This window comes from Cynara cardunculus, unplaced genomic scaffold, assembly GCF_001531365.2.
Source record: "Cynara cardunculus var. scolymus isolate 2C unplaced genomic scaffold, CcrdV1 Un_Scaffold_2582, whole genome shotgun sequence".
Classification (NCBI taxonomy): domain Eukaryota; kingdom Viridiplantae; phylum Streptophyta; class Magnoliopsida; order Asterales; family Asteraceae; genus Cynara; species Cynara cardunculus.
In genome coordinates this window covers 52,735-68,700 of record NW_020201145.1, presented here as the reverse complement: position 1 = coordinate 68,700, position 15,966 = coordinate 52,735, and the positions used below count along the sequence as shown (strand labels likewise).

Here is a 15,966-nt window from a genome sequence, read left to right as displayed (position 1 = left end):
ATACTAAGAACTATATTTGACTATTAGCTCATCGATCTCTGATTTAACTTTTATAACAATCCATTGAATCTCTTGGTTCATTGATCTCAGATTCCTCATGTATGGTAAACCGATGAATCCCCTTCCATCGATCTCAAGTTCCTCATACTTGGCAAACCAATGGATGGCCTTCCATCGATCTCTGGTTCCTCATGCTTGGAAAACCGATGAATCGCCTTCCATCGATCTCTGGTTCCTCATACCTGGCAAACCGATGAATCACTTTCCATCAATCTCTGGTTCCTCATACTAGACAAATCAATGAATCGCCTTCCATTAATCTCTGGTTCCTCATAATAGGCAAACCAATGGATCGCCTTCCATCGATCGCTGGTTCCTTATGCTTGGCAAATCGATGAATCACCTTCCATCAATCTCTGGTTCCTCATACTAGGCAAACCAATGGATCGCTTTCCATCGATCTTTGGTTCCTCATACTAGGCAAACCAANTAGGCAAACCAATGGATCGCTTTCCATCGATCTTTGGTTCCTCATACTAGGCAAACCAATGAATCACCTTCCATCAATCTCTGGTTCCTCATACTTGGCAAACCAATGGATCGCCTTCCATCGATCTCTGGTTCTTCATGCTTAGAAAATATTTCCTTTTCACATACCAGAGCCTCTGGTTCTTCTAACCAGAGCCTCTTGCTCTCGAAATCAAGCCAACTAGAGCTTCTGGTCGCTCTTCACTTAAATAGAATAGTGGTCTTTCAATCAAATCTAGAACACAATGCCCACTTCCTATGTCAAGGCAAATCTTACCTAAAGTGTAGTGCGAATTCTTAAATACAGAGACTATAGAGACTAGATCCTTTATCCATGTTCTGCTACCAAGTGTTCAAATACAAAATTGACCCTCTGATCGAATTAGTGCTCTATATAACTTGCTTCACTTCACAACCAGAGCTTCTGGTTAGTCTAGGGCAATGTATATTCAAAATTTATGCAAACACACACGATCATGCTTTTCAGGTTTTAGATAAAATCTCTAAATTTGAGCATATTTTTAACTCGTCTGATTGGAATCTTTTATCATAATACTTAAGTTAAACATAAATGATCAGGCTCTGTTTAATTTGAAGTATAATAATATAACAATCAACCTCTGGTTATGCTAGTGACATTGCTTTGAAAATATTTAGTTATAGTTTGGTTTTAAGAAAACCGGTGTTCTCTGTAACTGAAGCTCTAATACCAAATCTGTCACACCCCACTAAAGCGGAAACACGAGGCGTAACAGGTAAGCATTTCATAGCTCCAATCGATAGATAACACTACTAAGTACAATATCCAGAAAGAACCTTACAATATCATCAAGTTTACTGTTCACGAAGAAAAGTTTATATACAGATAGAAGTTTCTAAAGCTTGCGAACAGATGATAACGAAAGATGCTTCGAAAAACTTCCATTCTTACTTAATTTCCTGAAAAAGCATGAAATATAAAACGACGTCAACTACAAAGAGTTGGTGAGTTCACGGGTTTTCAAATGCATAAAATATTTACCATGCATAAAACACAGCTTGCAAACTATTACATAACATGCTCATTATAAATGTAAGTTTTCATCGATGCTGAAAAACTTGAGACGCTACAAAGCCTTACCTGACCAATGTGCCCCATTAATTCACGAACTATCATAAGTGGCCCGTCCACTCACTTAGGTACCACGGTTCGTATTAGTACTACTTCAGCGGTGACCTTTCACACAAATGAGTAGACTATTTAAAACTTAGGTAATGTGCACCCTTTTCTGGGTGGGACTGTCAACACAATAGCGGCTATTCACAATTACCACGGCCCGGGGGGACGTGCCCGAGTTAACTAGTAGCGTGTATGGATGGGGACTTTTTGCAATATCCTCTCAAGCACATCAATTTACCATTTATAAGTAGTGCATTAGAATTCAAATTTTTCATGATTCTCGCAACATTTGACTAAGCAGTTCGTTAGTCCATTAGTTTTACAACTAAAACAACATAGTTTGCATTCTTTCATGCTTTTTCCCCCAGTTAAAAGAAATAACTAAAGCAGTAAAAGTGGGGCCGTAAAAACTCAAAAGTTTGAAGGAGAATATCCAAGATTCTTGTGAAACTTAGAGCACCAACGTCCGCACTAATGTCCTAAACACCCGAAATTCCAATAGTTAGATCACCTGTCAAGTCACGATATAGATAAAGTAAGATTATATCTTATGTAATGCCAATAAACGTTTATGGGTTAAAGTTGAAACCAAAAATAACCCAATATTTAATTAAATAAAAGGTTTTTGCACAAAAAGTTGCTATTTGGACAGTTATACAGATTATGTTCCTAGACTCTTTGTTTCACCAATCATTGTCAATGGAACCTTCAAAAAATCATTTTACTTTTAATCTTTTAAAACTACAACAATCACTGTTGTTAGATTTCTTTTGTCTAACAACATCATTTTTGCTCCTAAAATTTTATATTAAACATTTAAATACTCAAAGAATTCACATTTTTGAGTGAAACCGAACAGTAACAACAACTAATCCAAAACAAATTTCAAGAAAAGTCAAATAGTTTGGGGTTGATTTTGAAGAATATGGTTGACAGGATTGTTAGAAACAACATGTTAATTTCAAAATGTCATTTTTTATTGATTAAATACTACATGCAATGTGGTTTTATCTCACTTTCTTGAGTCCTAAGTTCATAGATCATAGATTATCATCATTTTGGGAGCATTTTCATGTCCTGATGAAATAATCTCCCATCTTAGAATCTCTAGAAAATTTTGAGCTCAAGATGTAGCAAGAAATATAAAAATACGAGAAACATTATTGTAAAATGGTTCGAAAGTAAAACCAATCTTATTACCTTTTTGCTTGATCTCTCTTGAAGACTTGAGTGTTCTTCAAGAAGAATTTTTGGAACTTGGATTCGGTCTTGGAAGAATACGAAAAGGTTTAGAAAGAGAAAGAGAGAGAGAAAAGTAAAGGTGAAATAAAAGATTTTCAAAAGAGGTGGTGTTTTTATATGAAGGTAGAGGGGCCGGCCCATATAAGGCCCAACCATCATATTTTTCTTTTATTTTTCTTATACAAACTTAGCCCAAATAAATATAAATTTAAATACATTTTATCAATACCAATAAAATTATTCATTATTAAGTCAAAATTCTAAATTTTGTARAATAAAAATTATTTGCACATACAGTTAAAACTTTATATTTTTAAATTTTTAAATTTTATAATATTGACTTTATTTATTTTAAGAGAATTTTAATRTATTTGGCATTACATAAGTTACTTTTTCAGTTACCCATCGTGACAGGGTTTTCTGAGCTACAAATTTGGGAGCTAAGTTGATTGATTTTCTATTCAACATRACTAATTCCTAATAAATTAAAGTCCTGATTATAGGAGTCCTTTTAAAGCTGCTAACCTGATGCTCAAAAGTGACGGATGTCACATTCTCCTTGAGGGGAATTCACTACYGCTGGTCTATCAGGAAGAGTATCCAAGGCTRGTTCWGAGTCGGCTAGAGGACTCTCCATGAGTGGACTAGGAGACTCGTCGACAGTCTCAATGTCTTGTGCACCTATTCCTTGCTCTGAACAAGGTGGGGAGTCTANGGCTAGAGGACTCTCCATGAGTGGACTAGGAGACTCGTCGACAGTCTCAATGTCTTGTGCACCTATTCCTTGCTCTGAACAAGGTGGGGAGTCTACACGTGTAGAGGAAACGAATTCCTCTGTATGGGAAAGTGGCGTGATATGGGGAGGCATATCACTTATATGTTCAAATGTTGCACCCTTTTGAGAGGGTGTTCCCTGTGGTGTGGCTTCCCTTTGGATGTCATAACAAGAGGCATATGCGACCTCTGATTGGTTTGGTTGGTTTAGGTTCAAGGTGTGCACCTCTATTTCAATGGCCTTCGTGTCTCGACCACTAGAGTCAGACAATTTCTTTGCACTGGGAGGTGGAGTATCGAAATGAATGTGCCTATTTAGCCTAGGCTGCTCTAGCTCACCCTGAGGCAGAGCAGCTGCTTCACCTCCTCCCTCTTCTTCTTCACTATTTTCCTCTTCACTCTCAATCTCTTCTCCTTCACTCTCACTCTCTTCTTCTTCTTCCTCACTCTCCTCGCTAGAAGTGTAGGACCTAGAAGCATCATCAAAATGCTCTTGGTCATTCTCTTGATTAGAGCTAGAGGATTGATGATCTTCTTCCTCTTCTTTGAGTCTTGCCTCCTCTATTAGGCGCGTGATCTCTGCCTGTCGAGCTTTTTCTGCTCGCTCTTCCTCTCTGCGTACATGAGCAAGCTCAGCCAATCTCTCTTGCTCTACTCTCTCTGCTTCTTCCTTTTCTTCCTCTCCCTTTGTATTTTCTTTTTCTTCGCCTCCTCTCGTTTTCTTTGTTTCTCCTTTTCTTGCTCTACTCTCATCGCCTCTTCCTCTGCTTGAGGCCTTAAAGTGTCCTCTGTTCTTTCTTCCTCTTTTGCTGTGCCTATGCGTACTGGGGTTCGAGACACTGGTTCTAGTGTCTCGCGTGTACGTCTGTACACTCTTCTAATCTCCTTCTTCTTTATATACGCATAAAGCTTCGTTGAAATGGGTCATTTTGTTGCGTATCCCTTTTTGTTGACTGTCGGCCTGTAATGAGTGAGCACGTTCACTTTGTGCATGGGCAGACGACCCACATCGATATTGTTGTCATCGAGTGTAGGCCTTAGAAGAAGACCCAAGAAGCACGGAAATAACAGAGATGGAAATTGTCTCCCTTTGGCCACCTCTTGACATTTCTTGGCCACGACAGCCTTGAACTCTGTGTAGAGTATCAAGGAGTAATCCAGAGACAAATCAAAGAAGATGTCATACAAGATTTGAAGGATGTTCGTGGAGCACATGTCGAGGCTCCCAATCTTCCATGTCAGCGATCTGTTGACCAATGTGAACAGTGTATTCCACATTGGAGGTAGGTATTGACGACGATATTGTGATGGGTACTGGATTGCCTTGTTGTACCCCAAAAATTTCAAGAAGGCCACGATCTCGTCCCCGGATGGGAGAAGGGAGTACTCAGCAAGCCCTAGGTCTGTTTTTTTGGGATTTCAAGAACGCGGGAAAACATGGACGTGGATATTCGAACATTGACAAATTCTTTTGAGGATGAGACATAAAAATCTCCAATGATTCCTCTTTGAGAGTCGATAATGGTGCAAGATTTCCAGAATTCTTGGATATACCTTTCAGGTACAAGGTCATTCGTGTTTGTCAAAGCATGGTTTAGAAAGTGGTTTTGGAGGATGTTGATGATTGGATGGTATTTTTGGTCAAAATTTTCAATAGAGAGGTGAAGGACATGATTATTGGGTTTGATTGGAAGAGGAACCAGGTTTTGACTGGTTTCCTAAACGGTTTTGTGGGTTGTGGTGTGGGTTTGGGAATTTCCAGACTCAAAAGACGACATAGTTGCAGGTTTTTGGGTGAAAAAGAAGGGTTTGAAGAAAGCTAAGGTTTCAAGAATCAGTTCTTGATTCTTAAAAAGGTTTTGAGGAAAGGGTTTAAAGAACTTACTTGACAAATGGGATGAAGTTTTGATGACTGAATGGAGTTCCGTAGACTGGTTTGAGAGCTTGAAAGAGTAACAAGGGCGATTTGGAGGTTGAAGACGACGAGTGTTCTCGGATTTCTTTGTAAGCGTAAAAAGTAATTTGGGGGTAGATAATTTGTTTAAATAGAAAAAATAAAGTACTCAAGCAATTGCGCCCTAAACGTTAGTTTAAAAACTGAAGCGATTTTTGAACAGCCTGTAGGGGCGCACCACATGGAATGCCAGCTGCAAGTGGCGCCTCCCACGTTTGAAAAATTAAGCTCACAGGCGGTGACGCTTAATTTAAATGACAACTATTAAAAATATTAAAAATAAAGAACCATACGCCTTCTTAATAGAATAATATATTTTGAATTTTCAAAAAAATAGACAAGTGTAAATACTCTGGTTTGTGTAAAACTAGAGGTTTTCAAAGGAACCAGAGTACTACATGAAGAGAGAGAACTTACCTTAGGATCTCATACAGAGACTCGTGATGGAACTTATACATCTCCTCTATGTAGAAAAACTATTATGTTTAGAGGCAGAGGCTCTGTATAGTACATACAGAGGCTTTATCCTATAATCATAAAAAGTTTTGAAGTAGAGGCTCTATATAGTACATACAGAGGCTCTGTGTGACTTGATCTGGTGCTCTCCCTTGACTTGAGCTCTTCTTATCTGCTCCCCCTTGAACTATGCTTGGATCATATGTGATACGTATTGCACAAGCATAAGACCCAAGATATAGAGGCTTTGTATGTACTATACAGAGGCTCTGTATCACAAGACAACTAGGACTTGAGCAAGAGGCTCTACATGTACTATGCAGAGGCTCTGTCTCATTGAACAATACAATAAACAACAAAACAGAAGTATGCAAAAAGGGATGCAGAGGCTCTTTATAGTACATACAGAGGCTCTGGCTTAGTTTGAAAGATTGAGCATACCCAACTTGCTAACCAAAAAGGTAAATCTTTTTTCATCATGAGTTTTTGTAAATATTTCTGCAAGTTGTAAATCTGTACTAACAAAGAACATTTCAATCGTACCTTTCTTTACGTGGTCCTTGATGAAATGATAGCGAACATCGATGTGCTTTGTTTTCTAGTGTTGCACTGGATTGGTTGTGATTGCGATAGCACTTTCTGAGTCACACATGATTGGAATTTTCTCGAACTCAACGTCATAGTCTTTCAGTTGAGTCTTCATCCATATCACTTGGGAACAACAATTAGTTGCAGCTACATACTCTGCTTCAGCTGTGTAAGTAGAGACGCAGTTATGCTTCTTTGAGGTCCAGCTTATGAACTTGTCCCCAAGTAATTGGCAGCTCCCTGATGTACTCTTTCGATCAAGTTTACAACCTGCAGGATCAAAATCTATGTACGCAATAAGATCAAAACCAAAATACTCTGGATACCACAAACCTAGAAATTGAGTCTCTTTGAGGTATCTAAAGATTCTTTTTACATCTGAAAGGTGATATTCCTTAGGATTTGCTTGAAAACGTGCATAGAGATATGTGGCAAACATGATGTCTGGTCTACTAGTCGTGAGGTATAGTAGTGATCCAATCATTCCATGGTAAGTCATAACATCCACCGGTTTTCCAGATGAATCTGTGTCAAGCTTAGTTCCCGTAGCGATTGGTGTTCTCATAATCGAAGAGTTGTGGAGTTGGTATTTCTTTAATATGTCGGAGACATACTTAGCTTGGCTAATGAAAATACCATCCTCCCTCTGTTTTACTTGCAAGCTGAGGAAGAATGTTAATTCTCCCATCATGCTCATTTGAAACTCGCTCTTCATTAATGTAGAGAACTTATCACATTGCCTCTGGTTCGTTGAACCAAAGATAATGTCGTCCACATATATATGTACTAAAAGCATCTCACCTTTATAACTCTTAATAAAAAAAGTTGTATCAATTTTACCTTTTTCAAAACCATTAGACAAGAGAAAAGATGAGAGACGTTCATACCAGGCTCGAGGTGCTTGCTTAAGCCCATACAGAGCTTTGTCCAAGAAATAGACGTACTCTGGATGTGTGGAGCTTTCAAACCCTAGAGATTGTTGAACGTAGACTTTCTCCTTCAGCTTACCATTCAAGAAGGCTGACTTAACATCCATTTGATAGACTCAGAATCCCTTATGAGCAGAGAAGGCTAAGAACAAGAGTAAAGCTTCTAGCCTTGCTACTGGCGCACAGGTCTCATCATAGTCTATGCCTTCTTCCTGGCAATAGCCTTTTGCTACGAGCCTAGCTTTATTTCTAACAACGATCCCATCCTCATCGTTCTTGTTCCTGAAAACCCATTTGCAGCCAATTGCAATTTTATCCGTTGGCAAAGGTACAAGAGTCCATACCTTATTCCTCTCGAATTATTGGAGCTCTTCTTGCATGGCATCGACCCAACTAGGATCTTGTAAGGCTTCATGTACTTTATTAGGCTCTACCATGCTTATAAAGATTACGAATAAACATTCATTAGCCGTGGCAGCCCTTGTCTTCACACCGCTTGAAGGTTCACTGATGATCTAGTGAAGAGGATGATCCTTTGTCCATCTTGTTCTTGGGACAGATACAGAGGTTGGGGACGTTTGATCACGTTCCATAGGCATATTTGGCATTGAGCTCATTGATGGCGAAGAAGGTTCTACTTGCTCCCCCTCGGATGATGGTATAGAGGAACCAGGTGTAGAACTAGAGGTATCATGCTTTTTCTCTACGAGACTGGGCTCTGATGCAGAGCTTGTTTGCTCTGGCTGTGGATTGGCATGATCACCAGAGGAAGCAGAGGTGTGTGAAGGACCAGAGTCAGATGCACTTGTCGTTTGTGGTTATTCACTTACACTCGTAGATTCATCTCTTGGTGCACGTACAGAAATGTCTTCATCGCCATATAAGTCTTCAAATAAGAGCTTGAGTTCCAATTCCCTTGCATTCATTTGAGAATTGGAAGTCTGCTTGTTAAGCTCGAGTCCATAGTTGAGGTACTCTGAAGTCATTTGTTCTTTATCGTTGAACGAGACGTTGATGCTTTCCATGACCGTCTTGGTTCGTTGATTGAAGACTCTGTATGCCTTGGCTTTTGTGGAATAACCAAGGAACTTGCCTTCATCAGCCTTCTTGTAAAACTTGCCAAGTTGATCTTGATCATTCAAGATGAAGCATCTGCAACCAAAGACATGCAAAAATGTAACGTTAGGCTTTCTTTGGTTGATTAGTTCGTAAGGCGTCTTCATATGCCTCTTTACCACCGTTGCTCTATTTTGAATAAAGCCGGCGGTTGAGTTGGCTTCAGCCCAAAAACGGGTTGGAAGACCAGATCTGGCTAGCATGGTTCGAGCCGCTCCGACCAGAGTTTGATTCTTTCTTTCTATGACACCATTTTGTTGTGGTGTCCTTTCTGAAGAGAAATTTTGAGTTATTCCCTCTGTGTCTAAGTACACATCAATCTTGGCGTTCTTAAACTCTATTCCATTATCACTTCTCAACTTCTAAATTTTTCTTTGTAGAAGTACTTGAATCTTGGTCATCAATTTGAATAGCAGCTCTGGGACATCTGATTTATGCCTTACAAACTCATTCCAAGTATATCGTGAGTATTCATCAATTAAGACTAAGATATACTTCTTACCAGACTACCTCTACACAAAGATTAGACCACAAAGATCCACATGAAGCATATGCAGAGGTCTGACACAGGACACATATGTCTTAGTTTTGTGGGATGCTCTTTTGAGCTTTCCTATTTCACATGCAGAGCAGAAATGGTCCTTTTCGAACTTTATGGCAGGAAGTCCGTCAACCAGATTATTCTTCACAACCTTCTCTATATTTTGGAAATTAAGGTGAGACAGCTTGTGGTGCCAGAGCTAAGCTTCTTCACTCTTGTGAGATACGAGACAGAGAGTCTCTGAATTGTATCTTGGTGAGAAGTTCATGATATAGAGATTGCCTTTTCTCTTGGCTCTTAACAACTCCTGACCTGATTCTGACATAATGGAAAAAGCTTCCTTTTGGAACTTGACATTGTAGCCAGAATCACATAGTTGACTTATGCTCAAAAGATTATGCTTAATCCCAGAGACATAAGCAACTTTAGAGACATAAACCTTACCTTGTTGTAGATCTCCATATCTCTTTATCTCTCCTTGCATGTTATCCCCAAAGGTCACTTTTCCTCCAATCTTCTCTTTGTAAGAGGAGAGCAACCTCTTATTGCTGGTCATGTGTTTTGAGCATCCGGAGTCAAGATACCAAATGTCCACATGCAGCTTCTACAAAACAAATTATAGGGATTTAGGTACCCATTTCATAATGGGTCCTCGATGATTAGGGACAGAGGATAGCTTTTTAGGCTTTAGAAAGGCTTCGTATCTTCACCTGAGTTACAAGACTTGGCTTTAGGAGCCTTTTTTCTCTTTGGGGTCTTCTTGGATTTTGTCCTTGATGACCTAGAGAGAAGACAGTTAGGGTCAGAGAAGTGTTTCTTTAACTTATGCAGCAGAGAGAAACATTCACAATTATGAACACATTTTGAATAGCAAAATGATTTATTAGATTTAAAGAACAAATTATTACAATCATTCCTAGTGTTGGTAGTTCTAACAAACTTCCTATCTAGATTTGATTGTATTGACAGTGAATGAGTCTTCTCTGTTTTCTTCTTTCATATTCCTTTTGCCTTCAGAGGCCTCTCAGAAACAGAGGAATTAATGTTAGAGCATGCAACGAATTTTCCCTTTTGTTCCGGAGTGAATTTAATTGGCTTTGATTTGGAAGTTGAGCCCTTTGATGCAGAAGAAACAGACTTTGCACTCTTTACCCTGTATTCAAACATAACCTTTGTCTTAACTTGCTCTTTAAACGAGTCCACCTCTGACTCAGAGTCAGAGTCAAGAAAATCCTTGTGTGAATATCGAAATACAGAGGTATCAGTATGAACTTGAGATTCTCGTATGCATGAGCTAGAAGCTTCGCCCATCTTTTGTTTTGTTGGACTTTCAAAAAAATCCTTGTGTGAATATCGAAATACAGAGGTATCAGTCTTAAGATGTTCGAGATTCGTAGAGTCAAAACAAAAAATCTCGTTTGTCTTCTATATGCATTTTAAATGAACTTGCGGCACACATTTTGAAGAGTAAGAGATATTTTTGAATTTCAATCTTGGAGTTCTGGCTCCACTTTCAAGCCTACATCTTTTGAACGGTGAAGCTGTATGCAAAATAGGAAAATCTGATTTTTGTTTTTTGCCCAACCTAAACACGGATTCAAGAGTATTTTTCTTCTACCAGGTGAGGTCTAGGTCTATATAACCTATCCTTGCTTTATCCTGTTGAGAATTTACTTTTTCATTCACCTGCTGAGCATCTTGATATTTCTTAATCAAGAGCTCTTTTCTTTGTAAGCTCTAGTGTAGGAACTTCCTTTCCTTTTGAAAATAGTCTTTTAGGGCCTCAAAGTTTAATCTTTCTCTTTCCTTTTGTAGAAGCTCTGTTTCATTCTTCTTAATTGCCGCTTTTAATTCTAAGCACTCTGTTTTAAGACTTGTTTCAGTGGATCGTTTTGTTTGTAAAAGTTTTTCATTTTCCACTGATAACTCTTGTTTCTCTACAGTTAGCAGCTTTGTCTCTTGTTCAAAACATAGTTTTTTTCTTTTTCAAAAGATTTTCTTTTGGATTTTTCGAGAGAGAGCTTTTGCTGTAGATTGACGAAATCGTTATTCAGAGATGGAACATACCTGGGAGTTGGACTCAAATCCAAACTCTTCTTTGTCATTCTCGACAGCCATCCCACAGAAGTTGGCTTGATCTTCTTCATCAGACGAGGAATCAGAGACCCAATTCTCCTGTTCTGCCATGAGACTTCTTTGTGATTGATTGTACTTGTACTTATTTTTATAGTACAGTTCGTCTTTCACTAAAAGGCCTCTGCACTCTTTGGAGTAGTGCCCCATCTTCCCACATCTAAAGCATCGAACACCTTGCTTCTTCTGGTCCGATGGCTCTTCCTCCTTCTTGTTAGAAACAGATGGAGGGTTCCTTCTTTCGTAAATTTTGCCTCTGCTTCGATCATTTTACCTTCCATGCTTGTCGAAGACCTTCTTCCCAAACTTCCTTTGAAATTCCTTGGTGATCAGGGCCAAGGATTGCGCAAAGGCGTTTATATCATCGTCTTCAGAGCTTGAAGCTCTGTATTCTTCATCACTCTTCAAGATGAGAGCCTTCTTTCCTTTTCTTCTCTCTTTCTTGGGTCTCCGTTCTCTGTGTGGCTGGCTTGATCCTGTCTCTTTTGAATTAGAGACAAGAGCCAGAGGTACACCCAGAGCGACCTTGGCTTTCTGCACCTCATGTTCTTGAGCCTGCAGAGTCCCAAACACGTCATGCAATGTCCATTGCTCCAGATCTTGATTTTCCTGGAGAGACATCATCAGGTTTCCCCACTTTGCGTTTAATCTCTTCAAGAAAAGCATGTTGTTCTCCTCTTGAGTTCTGATCACGTCACATTTGCGACATTTGTTGATCAGAGTATTAAAGCGATGATAAGTCTGTTCTAAAGACTCATTGGGGAGTGCTTGGAAACTGTTGTATTCGTTCAGGCATTGGGCACGACAATTCTTCTTCATCTTAATGCCTCCTTTCAACTGGTTAGCCAGTTGATCCCACAAATCCTTGGCGGAGTCGCACGCATCAAAAGATTGAAAAATCTCGTTTGGAAGCGCCATGATCAAAAGTCTTTTGGCCTTTCGATCCACTTCCACTCTACGTCTATCTTCATCATTCCAGTCACGACGAAGTTTAGGTACTCGCCTGGCAGGTACCTCAACTTTATCACCAGCAGCGGGAATACGAGGAATGATGGTTGTAGGGACATATGGGCCATTTAAAATAGATTCGTATAGTTCTAGGTCTAGACCCCCATAGAAATTTATCATTTGAATATTCCATTGGGGATATTCTTCCCTAATGAGAGTTGGAGGTTTTGTCAAGGAACCGGCACTATACATGGAGTTCCACGATTGAGACGACATTTTGGATCAAAAAATTTGAGAAGAAAACTTGACGAGAAAGATAATCAACAGAAAAACGATTTCCAGATTACGTAAAAGCAAACATTTTCAAATGGAGAAAAAAATGAGTGAAAATCCTTTTAAAACGATTAATCAAAAGAAATAAGAGTAGAATCCAGTGAGATATCGATCGACTTAATTGACAGAAACACAGTTCATGTAAGATGAGAATTAAAAACAAACAATGTATCTCGAATGATTAATCAGAATATTCAAAGTTGAAAGTAAAAACAATGAATAAACTTGAATATGCCGAATGCTTTTATTGATAAAAAGATGAACAATTAAAGCAAAACGTAATCTCATAGAATTTGCGTATTGTATAAGTCGGTTCCTTCAGGTGATTTAAACCTGAGGCGGAAGCCTCCTTATATACGCCTAGGTCTAACAAACTATGCTATAAAATAGGCTTGAAACTCTGAACTGACTAGTCTGCATCCTTATCTGGGCTAACACGCGTGCGTTCCATGGAGAAGGTAGCCAGAAGTTCTGCATGAACATACAAAATCTCTGCATATACTATGCAGAGGTTCTGCATATGCAGAGGCTCTGCATGTACTATGCAGAGGCTCTGGGTCTTGGAGTTGTAATTTGATGTCAAGCGCTTATGCTTTTTGGCGCATAAGGCTTGATCGTCCACGGGCATTGAGCGCGGGCTCTGTATGAATGGAACCTTCACTCTTGAGTAAGAGCTCTGGTTCTTGATCTTCTGCACGAGAGCTCTTAGTCCGGACCTCTTCACTAGACTAAGTCCTAGAGACTAGAGTAAGAGACTTCTTACTTACACTTTCACAAGTTGGGGTCTAACAAAGATTCTGTTTAGTATGGTCGTATAAAAGCAGGCATCCTCCTCAGATTAAAATTACTTAAAAAATTTCCAAATTAGATTACGCTCCATTATAGAGAATTCTTGTGAGAGTACTGTTAGATTGAGAGTTTATTGTTTTACTTGAATTCTAAATAAAGCATCCGATTTGTTCAAGATAGTTCTTCATTCTTATTGTTTTCTTGAATAATTCTGTTAACCAATATCAATCACATAGTTCTTGCTTCCATTTACATTGATTTTACTGTGTTTATTGATACTTCGGAGGAATCCGGGTTCCTACAGTAATCAATACAGATTTCTCTGATGGTGTATAGTAGCTAAAATTAAAGAAAGAATTCAAACCTCGTAAATGTTCAAGGTCGGAATTCGAGGTAGAAAATCATTTCCAGCAAAACTAATCAAAAATCATGAATCTAGCGCTATCTAAAACTACTCAAAAATCATGACTCTAAAGCTATCTAAAACTACTCCAAAATCATGAATCTTGAAAGATACACACCCTTAGATGTTGAATATGCCAAAAACGTAGCTTTAGATGCCAAATCTGCTAAAACCCAAAAACCAACTAAATTAGACAAAAAGAAAACCCACAATACCAGAACCTGGATGAAAACGAACACCAAAATACCGGAAAGGGTTTTGTACAGCGAGTAGAGAAATGTCAAGAAATTCAAAATTGTCAACCATATTATATAAACTCACAAAAAGTTATAGATGATTGAGTCATAATAAGAAGAGAAAAGAAAATCACCATTATTTAGAAAATGAACATGCTAGGGTTTTGGAAAGCCAGTTCTGGTGGACTCTTGCAGATGGAATCCATGGTTTTGAAGCTTTGCATCTTGAATTTTGAATTGCGGTGGAGGAGAGCAATAATGGACAGACGTATAGGAGACGAACCATGGTTTTGGAGCTTTGTATCTTGAATTTTGAATTTGATTTTGAATCGGGAAGGTAAAAGTTAAAAAGTGTATCTGAAACACAAATGTGGGAGACTTTGACAAGAAACGGCGTGTGAAACCTTCTAGAGTTGGGTTTAAAACCCTTGCATCAAAAGCTTGTACATTATGCTTTGTGAGTTGTGATTAAGAGATTTTTTAAATTTAGGCTTTAAAGACAGTACTACGTGCTTAGAGGGTTGTAATTAAGATTTTGACTTAAATGCTTATTAAGGTAGTATGTATATATATATATATATATATATACACTAGTGGTGTACTCGCACGATGCAGCACGGGTAAATTACAATTTAAAAACATTAGTTTAGTCTTGAATCATGAGTTTCTGTGGTTATTTGACAAGTCAACTAATATATAAATAGTTCATATCTACTAATTTAACATAAAATAGACAAGTGTATGTTAAATTGAGCGAAAGTGACGATCCTTGCATCAAGTTTGGAACATATCTACTTATGTGATGTAGTTTGCTACAGATCATATTACATTTTTGTTCAACTTCTATTGCAAGTTGAAATCTTAATCACGTTCCATGGTACCCTCCTAATGCATAAAAATTTTCAGGTCAGATATTAGACATCCTTGTCTTACAGTCACAGGTTTTCATTTATTCCTAAATTTGGAGTTCTGTTAGGCTTGAATTGATCGAGTACACATTCTGCCCATTATTATGTTGGCTTAACGATGGCCAAAGTGCATTTTCCTCAGGTAGAATGAGTACATGACTATTCGAGTTTGCGATGGGTATGCACAAAGGACCATGTAACATAGAAAAATCAATTTGAATGGTGCCTATACCATTAAAGATAATGCGACCATGCAACCATTAGTTGATGCCAAATAAATCGTTTCATCAACCTACATAATCGATAATAGAAAGAAAGTTATATGTATATAAGCAAGTAATCAAGGATGTGAAGTAGAATGGGGACAGTTGCATTACAAGTTTAAAGAAATGAAGGACAACTTTTTTGTTGATCCTCTCTCTCAAGTGATTTGATGATAATCCCTTTTACTTATACGTTGTATTTATGTTTCTGTATTTTCAGTTCCAGTGATCTTCACTTAGTATGTTCAGTGATCGCTGAAGAACTTGCACTGTAAATCAGAGACATCAATACTTCAAGAAGACAACACTCACACCAAAGAACCTTTAGCAAACGTCGAAGACTGAAACTGCAGATTAGAGACCGGCGAGTACATGATCTGAAGCGGTACTCAGAGATTACAAGCCTGTCTACATATGTGTGAAGACTACTCAAGCTTCAGCGAATGATGATGAGACCTTTAGGTCATTCCAGCATTCAGCGAACAAAGGGAGCTTGCTTAGCACGATTGTTGTTGTCTTGTCCTTATCCACGCAAAGGACAAAACTCATACCCTTATGAAAGTTAGTACGGTACAGAGCCGACTAGTCGACTCCTTGTCCACCAACTTTAAGTAAGGATGTCTGCTCATGAATAGTGCTTTTTGTACTATTCACTGTAGCAAAGGA

At 38.5% G+C, this 15,966-nt stretch overlaps 1 protein-coding gene across 1 annotated transcript in view; it reads right to left on the bottom strand.

The window, feature by feature from the left end:
• Positions 1 to 3,461: 3,461 nt before the first annotated feature.
• Positions 3,462 to 15,966, bottom strand: part of LOC112503141 — a 26,471-nt gene continuing 13,966 nt past the window's right edge. The window contains exons 5-6 of the mRNA XM_025107208.1: positions 4,067 to 4,527; positions 3,462 to 3,763 (exon numbers count right to left, since the gene is read on the bottom strand). Of these exons, the coding sequence (XP_024962976.1) occupies positions 3,462 to 3,763; positions 4,067 to 4,527 (763 nt within the window). The remainder of the gene's footprint in view (positions 3,764 to 4,066; positions 4,528 to 15,966) is intronic.